Here is a 9,528-nt window from a genome sequence, read left to right on the forward strand (position 1 = left end):
TTGCCAGACTTAAACTGTTATATTATATATATATATATATATATATATATTATATATATATATATATCCCCAATAACCATTCCCCCAATAATCCCTCAATAAGCATTTACACGTCCAAAATAAAATTATGAGTTTATTTCCACAAAAAAATATATATATATATATATATATATATATATATATATATATATAGGCCTACACACTATATGTATTTCCATAATTTCCCCCCCCGTAAATGTATTTATATTTCCATAATTTACAATTAGGCCTATGTAATTGCCAATAAATAAATAAATAAAGTAAGTAAATAAAATAGGAAAGGGGAGGGTAAGGGGTCTCGGAGCAGATGCGGGCCTCATGTGGATGTAGCACACTGTTATGAATTATTATGTGTTTCTGCTTCAAAGGAGAACAGACCCGCCACCTAAACCGAGAAGTCAAAATGTCCTCTGGGACTTCGGTGCGATACAACACACTATTCATTTTTTTAGGGGTCGTGACAGATAACAGTATGACAACAGGCCCGTATGCGCGCATTTTTACATCATTATGGGGACTTTCCATCGACATACAGTATATTGCTTATATAAAGTTAATTATATTTCTAAGATAGCCACCAGCCGTTTATAGAAACGTTTTGGCAAGTTTAGATTTTAATTAAGACTATTCAGTCCCTATACAAGATGTTTCCATTGTTAGGGCCGTTATGAAGTTTAGGTAATTTTAGTTTTACTGTCATTGTGGGAGCATTTGGTCACATTTTATCCAACTTCTGTCATCATTTAGAAAGGAACTCATTCGTAACATGCGCTAAATTTATTGAAAAATTGCCGACATACAAATATAGGCCGTATGAAACCATGACCCTCCTTCAGATTCGTTTTACGTCTTCAGATTGACAAAATCATATGTACATTTCTCGTCTGTAATGTGTCGTTTATTGGCAGTCTTCTCCGCTTGAAGCTCTCAGAAGAGTAAATGAGAACACGACGCCTTCTAGTCCACAGCACCAAACTTATTAACATTTCATGTTAAGAAGTTTAAGATCCATAAGTAATTGGCGTCACAACACTCTCATGAAAATAAACTGAATGAACTGATGGCCGCATTACACTAGTATACATATATCAAACAGTACTTAATAATGCGGAATTGTTCATAACGGTATACGTAAACACTTTAAAATGGCAGGTTTATAGAATTTTTCATTCCCCAGTTATTGTATGCAATATTTTATTATCTTAGGCAATAGAGACCCCCAGTGGGCAAAATGGGAATTCGACTTTTTTCAACAGCTGTAAATTCAATGCTAATTAACTGCACTTCTCATGACGTAGAAAAAACGTAAAGCAGCGAAAATGATATAGAGACTAAATGAGAAATCAATTACTAAAATGTTTATCAAAAAGTCCAAAACGAGTTTCCCTTCTTTCCACGTAAAGACAAACTTGACTGGAGGCTAGCATCATCAGAAACACCTAGTTTGAGGTAAATATTTCCCATAATCAGTTCATATGTTCCCTTGTAAAATGTCTCAAAGCGTCACAGTGGTGAAACAGGTCAGTCAGGTCGATTGTCCCCCAATCACCCGCAATATCTCTTTCTGTATCCGGACATCCTGTGTGTTGATGTTAGCATCCCCTACTTGGCCATCCTCGTACCTGAGGAAAGACAGACAAAACAGACAATTGTGGGACACATTGTGAGACAAAAGAGGCAGAATTTGTAATAAGACAATGTAATAAAGTGTGAAAATACTCACACAAAAAAGAAGCGTGTGCAGACGTGATCAGAAATCGGGCAAACCCAAATATTTCCATGTTTCTGTAGATCTTTGGAAGTTATTACTGTTGAGAGAAACAAAATTTGTTAACTTTAAAGGAATAGTGCATAAAAAAATGACTACATCCATTTTTGGTGAATGACGAAATAGCTAATTTCAGGTTTGAATGTTATAATTGAATAACCCCGTACCCTCACACAGAGCAACACAGTTTAGATTTCGACTCTGAAGAAACCTTGACTTTGTGGGTCGACACTGCAAAAGGAAAATTACACATTTAGCAGTGATGCATACAACAGAAGATGGTAAATATCTTCTTTTACAAATTAGTGAAATGAGTGCAATCACAAATGCAAGCTTCATATAACTCTGCTTATATTGTTTCCAATCAGGATGACTCACCTAGTCTGATTAACTACAGATTGCACCTGTAATACATCCATATCAGTCCAGTCTCTACAGAGTTAATACCTGTAAGACAGTGTTGACCCGGTTGTAGTGCTGTACTAATTCCTCTTTAGTAGGCATGTGGTGCTGTCCCTTTCCCATTCCTGCACACAAATACAGTCTACAGTGAAAACTAATATGACAGTGCTATATGGATAGAAATGAACACTGCAGTAAAACAAATGATTTCAAATGCTGCTCAATCAAATGCTCAAGTTTCCTTATAAAAGTAATCTGGCAGTATTGATGGCACTTGGATATATATCATACAGAATGATTAACGTATTCAAATATCATAGTATTTACAAGGCAATGATTTTCAACATTTTTTAATACCTTTGCAAGAGGCCTCCTTTTTAAAATATGAAGGCAACTGTTTATTTTAATACATAAAGATACATTTATAGTGTGTGATACTGTAATAACATGTGTAAATGACCTTAATAACAATAAATATAAATTATATACAGTATATATATATTAGATTTTTCTCACAATCTAACCAGAAAAATAATAATAATTCGAAATAAATAATTTTTTTGTGATTAATTATATAAGCTGTTTGTAATATTACAAACAACATATATTTATTGTGATTAATCTCATTCTCAGACCAGTTTTTTATTCAAAAAATATTATTAACAACTTTTATTTATTGTGATTAATCTCATAATCTGACCAGTTTTTAGAGAAAAATAAATATTATTATTTATATTTATTGTGATTATTCTCATAATCTCAGACCAGTATTAGTATTTTTTTTAAACAGAAATAATTTATATTTATTGTAATTAATCTGACCAATAATATCTGAACAGTTTTTAGATCAAATTCATGTTGAAAATAACATGCTGAATTATTGCATCAAACATATTTAATTAATATCTTAGTTAACATACTAATTTTGACAACTCTAAAAATATGATACTTTTGTTTTTCTTTCTCTTTCATATTTTATGTGGACCGGACCCCCAATGATATTACTATTATACAACCATGTCCAAAATGTCTTTGTCTTTCAAATTGTCTAAACCATGCATGTTTATTTAAAATGTTGCACTCTATAGACGAGCCCTAAAACTCTTACCTGAGTATCCAAATGAGATGCTGGAGATGGGGCTGAGGTAGATGCCCTTCCCATAGGCCGCCCCATGCAGCTTGTGTCAAAGAGAACAAGAAGGCAGATTAGCCAAGACCCAATACGCTAAGCAGAAAATCTGTGGGTAACACACTACAGTTCTTCATTCACCACAATAAGAGTAACTGTGGTACCTGCAGTTTCGTGTAGGAGGCGTTTACAAGTCCATTTCGTAGAATAGAGTGCCAGTTTTCAATATGAGAACCACTGAAGACAGAGAACCAGTGATTAATCAGTAATCATTAAACAGTGATTATGAAATGACCTCATATGAAACTGAAACCCACTGAAAAGCGAACGTGCTGCCGTGGAGTTTTCTAGCGGTGCGAAAGCGGGCCTCTTTAGCAGGAGGACTGCTGAGGAGCAGGAACTGATGGAAGGTGTGCATGAACTTCAGTTGCTGTTAGCAAAAAACGGAGGAATGAAATAAAGGTTTAGTCACGCTGTTATTTGAGAGATAATGTGATCAAACGCCCTTACCCTGCTGGAGGGGAGCTTGACAATGTGAGACCTGTTGCTGGATATAATCCTGAGAAGAAAAAGAAGATTAAGGGTCATTATGATAACAGGAACATGATGAAAACCTGAGAATTCCATTAAAGGAAGCGGAGTTTCCCTCACCACTGCAGCAGAGGATGTGCAAGCGGGTCCAGTTTGTCCATCTGTTTCTTTATTTCAACATAAGGGCCCTGTAAAATATGAGTTTAGGTGTCACGCATTCCCTTGACCAGGACTATGTGTGTAACACTGATGTAGCTATTGTGAGTCGCAGTCATAGCACCACCAACTGGCAACAGGAAGCGTGTCACTTACAACAGGCTATGAAATCGGCTTCTTATATTTACCAGAATTGCTTCAAACTTGGTGACAATAATGTAAAGAACACTAAAAGAATTCTTGATATCTCAAATAGCGCTGCGTCTATAAAATGTGAAGCTATTTTTTATGGAAGCTTATTTTCACTATTTTTCACCATTCTTTTTTCCCCTAGAATTATGAGTTTATTTCTTGCAATTGCGAGTTTACATCTCCCAATTCTGACCTTTTTCTTAGAATTCTGAATTTACATCTCTCAAATTCTAATTTTCCCTATGAATTGTGAGTTATTAATTCACTATTGCAAGTTTACATCTTGGCAACTGTGAGATTACATCTTGGAACTGAGACTTTTTCTTAGAATTCTGAATTTACATCTCGTGATATGGACTTTTTCCCTGAAAAATGCTAATTATTAACTGGCAACTGTGAGTTTACATCTCGCAATTTTGACTTTTTCTCTCAGAATTGCAAGTTATTAACTGGCAACTGCGAGTTTACATCTCACAATTATGACTTTTTTCTTAGAATTCGGAGTTTACATCTCGCAATTCTAACTGTTTCCTTAGAATTCATAATTTATATCTCGCAATATGGACTTTTTCCCTGAGAAATGCAAATTATTAACTAGCAACTGTGAGTTTACATCTTGCAATTTTGACCTTTTTCTTAGAATTCAGAATTTACATCTTGCAATTTTTATTTTTTTTCCCCCTCAGAATTGCGAGTTATTAAAGGGGTGGTTCAGTGTTTTTTTTCTAGGTTTGATTGTGTTTATGGGGTGCAGTCTAACGTGTTAATGCTTCGTTTTTTAAAAAACACATTTTTCACATAATTTACCTTTATTCCACACCGCTCTGTCCCTTCTCTGAGAAACGCGCTAATCAATTTCCTGCTTTTATGAAGCCCCTCCCTCAGAAATAGGCGATGGGCTCTGCTTGGTTAGCTAGCCCAGTGTGTTTTGATTGGCTAAACCGCCTCTAGTGCATGTCTAAACGTCCCGCCCCTCACCTCAGCGGCATGTGTTCCGGTTGTATTGTAAACAAAGTTGTATTGTCTTGTTGTACAGGTGCATCTCAATAAATTAGAATGTCATGGAAAAGTTCAGTTATTTCAGTAATTCAACTCAAATTGTGAAACTCGTGTATTAAATAAATTCAATGCTGTTTATGCTTAAACAGCAACATTACACACTAACGTTAAAAAAGTTAAATCGCAATGAACCACCCCTTTAACTCGCTATTGCAAGTTTACATCTTGCAATTGAGACTTTTTTCTTAGAATTCAGAGTATACATCTTGTAATTCTGTTTTTGAACTTTGAATTACTCACTTGTGTTATTTCTCGGATTGATGTAATGCTGTCTAATGCTCTCTGTAGTCGCTCGTAACTTCTTTTCTATAAGTGGAAAATTAATGAAGAAGGTCTCAATGTCACTGTAAAGATGAAATGTGAAAATTCTAAAACTGATATTTATTCATTTTATCTGATAAAGTATCTACCTTCGGATTGAAGGCCAGAGACTTGGGGTCATGAGGGTCAACAACAGAGGGGTAAGGGTCAAAGATGATGCTTTTACGGGCAGATTCAAGTGCAGCATGACACATTGCCACCAGCAGGTCCACTACCTGTACAAAAACATTATATAAATTATATAAAATACTAATCTTATATAAAGGTCATATATAAACAATAGAAGTCTCTGGTATAACTTCATTTAGCAATATAAACGTGTGTGTGATACCTCAGCTCCAGTAGCTACGTCTTCTGCAGCTCCTGACATGACACCCAGAGTATTGAAGGCGAACACGCACAGTTCTCTCGTACAAACAGCAGGCTGAACAATACACGTACACAAAAGAAACTGAGATGATAGTTTTATGGCTTTACTGGTGTATTTTAATGGAGTTTTCCAAGAATCTGTTGTGTACCTTGAGCATGGAACCATTCTGAAAGACATGCTGTTCATCACAGACAACACAATAATCGTTCAGAGTGGGGATCCTCTGCTCTGAGTACTTCATAACCTAGAGGACAAAAGAAGATGGATAATTAGGTTGTAATATCATTAAAAGGAAAGGATGCAGAGAAAGAGAGATTTGCGATTGAAACAGCCAATCACAATCACAAGTATGCAAATAATTGCAAGAAAGAAGACTAATTGCAATTCATTATGCAAATATTAGAAGAGTCTTACATTTAAATCTGTTGAGGTTTACCTGCACGAGGAAGCCGTACTCCAGGGTTGGGATGCTCTTGCAGTGAATGAGAGCTTGTGAGGAGAAGAAGAGCTGAATGAGTTGCCTGGTGGTGATGTGCACGGTGGATCTCGAGTCTGGGACGGCCACAGTCTATTGAAACAGCAATCACTTGACATAAATTGCTTAATATATTTATAAATAAAAACAATGTTTCCCACAAACATATCTTCAACATTGATAACCAAAATAAATATTTCTTGAGCACCAAAACCAGCATATTAGAATAATTTCTGAAGGATCATGTGACACTGAAGACTGGAGTAATGATACTGAAAATTCAGCTTTGCATCACAGGAATAAATTACATTTTAGAATATACTAAAATCGAAAACAGTTATTTTAAATTGCAATGATTTTTCATAATATTACTGATTTTAATAAATGCAGCCTTAATATGCATAATAACTTATTTTAACAACATTAAAACGTCTTACCGACCCCAAAGTCTAAACGATACATATATACATCATTATAATATATAGGCATGTTCAAACGCACTTGTCCAATTGGGCTGGAGGTGTGCAGTTCTCCTTTGGTGCAGGACATGGAGCGGCTCATCAAGCGGGTCACTCTCAACTCCTGTCCTGCTGGCCTTGTCTTCACCCCAGGGCCCTGAATCAGAGGAACACTGGAGCACCTGAGGAACAAAAAAAATTATATAAAGAGAGTGACGTGACATGTGGCCAAGTATGGTTACCCATACTAGGAATTAGTGCTCTGCATTTAACCCATCCTAAGTGCACACACACAGCAGTGAACACACACACACCGTGAACACACACCCGGAGCAGTGGGCAGCCATTTATGCTGCGGCGCCCAGGGAGCAGTTGGGGGTTCGATGCTTTGCTCAAGGGCACCTCAGTCGTGGTATTGAAGGTGGGAGAGAGCGCTGTACATTCACTCCCCCCACCTCCAATTCCTGCCGGATCTGAGACTCTCTAACCATTAGGCCACAACTCCCCCATAATATACATATTATATATCTAAATTTTTTTTTTATATCTGGTACATTTACTCTCTGGAGTGTTTTGAATCTTACTTGGTTATCGGTGAGAAGATGCTAAGTCCAGCCCTGAACTTCTTGATAGTTCCTCCAGCCTTAAACCAGCTGTGTCTCTTCCTCTGTTGGGCGTTCAGGAACTCATTGCTTAGATGTTTCCATTGATTAGATATAAACGTGCTGAGAATTCTGGGAGAAGACATCAATATTTGTTGGTGTAATCATTACCGAGGCATATACAGTATGTCACGCTGTACAAAACAGAATAGAAAGACTATTTACCTTTTAAGCTGAACCCCAAGGCAGAAACCATCTTTACAAGTTGGCTGGAACACCTCCACAGTGGGTTCTGGAAGAGGTTGAGATGCTTCAGTTGAGTCGCTTCCTGTCTTTTGTAACTGACATAGTCATTTATTACTCACCTGGTCCATCTAGATACTGGGACAGTGAGAAGCGAAGGCGTAGAATGATTGGCTCTGTCCTCGTGACCTTCCATGCTGATGCCAGCTCCTCCTGCAAACATACGTAGGGCATGTGAACTTTTTGCTATGTAAATATGCATATCAGCGTATGTATTTTCAGTGGCAGGCAGATCCTAGCTAATATATTACAGTATCTGTGGATCTCTTACATCCAGGAAGCTGATGTTAATGTGTAGATCAATATCGACATCATCAATGGTCTCATACTCCCTGAAATATAGACAGTAGACACAAAGTCTGAGAAGTTATAGAAGCTTTTTGGGACAATAATAAAAATAATAAAATAAACATTAGATTAACAATGACCTTAACAAATGACGTAACCCTTTTATGCAAGCTCAACTGATTTCCTTTTATTCACACACTGTATTAGCATTTCATGGGGCTTGTAGAAGCTTTGTGGCTCTAAATGTACCTGACAGAAATGGCACTTTCAGAATAGATGTCCCTCACTGCACCAACATCAATGTCCAACTGTGGATGTCGACTCAGGTCAGTGGCATAATGACCCTGCAAAGAAACAGGCTTTGCCATAAGAGTCAATTCAGGGTACATTTCATGTCCATTGATGATAATTATACTTTTTCCAACACTTTTTTTTTATTCACTTAGTGAAAGCATATTATAATCTTACAAAAATATTTTGTGCATCCCGTGTTTCTGTTTGCTTGAAATTGTCTTGATGTCCCAGTTTTTTTTCAGTGCCTGTTTTTGAAGTGAGTCTTGAGTTCTACATAAAACTGTATCTATATTAAATTTATTTCTAAACTATTACTTCTGTAAATTTTTTAGACTGCATTTAAATGTATTTATTTACAATATATATTATCATGTCATCAAACATTGTCAAATATGTTACTGAACCAGAGTAATTTTTTTATCATTAAAGGGGTCATATGATGCTGCTAAAAAGAACATTATTTTGTGTATTTGGTGTAATGAAATGTGTTTATGCGTTTTAAGGTTCAAAAAACACATTATTTTCCACATACTGTACATTATTGTTTCTCCTCTATGCCCCGCCTTTCTGAAACGCGTCGTTCTAAAAAAGCGAGGTGTGCTGTGATTGGCCAGCTATCCAGTGCGTTGTGATTGGCCGAATACCTCAAGCGTGTGACAGAAATGTTACGCCCCTCACCATACTGTGATGATGCCGTCAGGCCGGAGCGATGATTCAAAAACATGAAAACCCATTATAAACGAGGCATTCGTTGCATCCAGTGGGGACATAATTATGGATTACTTATACTGTCTTTTTACGAGCTGCGTTGCATCGTGCCGCGTAAACATAAAACCATGTCTGCATTTGTGATTGGAGAAATGGCAAACAACAAGCCCTACTCTACACTGCCCAAAGAACTCGCTTTAAATATATAAAATATAAAAACTCTTTAAATATAAAAAACGTACTTACAGTCTTTGAGTCAGAACAGCCGGCATTGTAGTCTACTCTCCCAGGATCAGGAAACGGTCCTCCATAAAATGTGCTGCACACATCTGAATATTTGGGTTGAAGTGTTCTGGAACAGTGTTGTAAATACAACTACCTTTGTTTGGAAGGCCAAACAAAGTGGTTTCGCTTTCACAACGAAACACAGCGC

At 36.6% G+C, this 9,528-nt stretch overlaps 1 protein-coding gene across 2 annotated transcripts in view; it reads right to left on the reverse strand.

The window, feature by feature from the left end:
- Window positions 1-746: 746 nt before the first annotated feature.
- LOC107661437 (poly [ADP-ribose] polymerase 6-like) overlaps window positions 747-9,528 on the reverse strand; it is an 11,906-nt gene continuing 3,124 nt past the window's right edge. For both annotated transcript variants that reach the window (XM_016451014.1, XM_016451015.1), the window contains exons 4-23: window positions 8,343-8,437; window positions 8,077-8,137; window positions 7,868-7,958; window positions 7,728-7,794; window positions 7,485-7,634; window positions 6,944-7,082; window positions 6,404-6,535; window positions 6,116-6,211; window positions 5,929-6,021; window positions 5,687-5,812; window positions 5,517-5,582; window positions 3,990-4,057; window positions 3,849-3,897; window positions 3,656-3,768; window positions 3,503-3,575; window positions 3,318-3,387; window positions 2,255-2,334; window positions 1,975-2,038; window positions 1,763-1,847; window positions 747-1,661 (exon numbers count right to left, since the gene is read on the reverse strand). In XM_016451014.1, coding sequence (XP_016306500.1) covers window positions 1,565-1,661; window positions 1,763-1,847; window positions 1,975-2,038; window positions 2,255-2,334; window positions 3,318-3,387; window positions 3,503-3,575; window positions 3,656-3,768; window positions 3,849-3,897; window positions 3,990-4,057; window positions 5,517-5,582; window positions 5,687-5,812; window positions 5,929-6,021; window positions 6,116-6,211; window positions 6,404-6,535; window positions 6,944-7,082; window positions 7,485-7,634; window positions 7,728-7,794; window positions 7,868-7,958; window positions 8,077-8,137; window positions 8,343-8,437 — 1,815 coding nt within the window. In that variant the 3' untranslated portion in view covers window positions 747-1,564. The remainder of the gene's footprint in view (window positions 1,662-1,762; window positions 1,848-1,974; window positions 2,039-2,254; window positions 2,335-3,317; window positions 3,388-3,502; window positions 3,576-3,655; window positions 3,769-3,848; window positions 3,898-3,989; window positions 4,058-5,516; window positions 5,583-5,686; window positions 5,813-5,928; window positions 6,022-6,115; window positions 6,212-6,403; window positions 6,536-6,943; window positions 7,083-7,484; window positions 7,635-7,727; window positions 7,795-7,867; window positions 7,959-8,076; window positions 8,138-8,342; window positions 8,438-9,528) is intronic.

Source organism: Sinocyclocheilus anshuiensis, unplaced genomic scaffold (assembly GCF_001515605.1).
Source record: "Sinocyclocheilus anshuiensis isolate Anshui unplaced genomic scaffold, SAMN03320099.WGS_v1.1 scaffold491, whole genome shotgun sequence".
Classification (NCBI taxonomy): Eukaryota; Metazoa; Chordata; class Actinopteri; order Cypriniformes; family Cyprinidae; genus Sinocyclocheilus; species Sinocyclocheilus anshuiensis.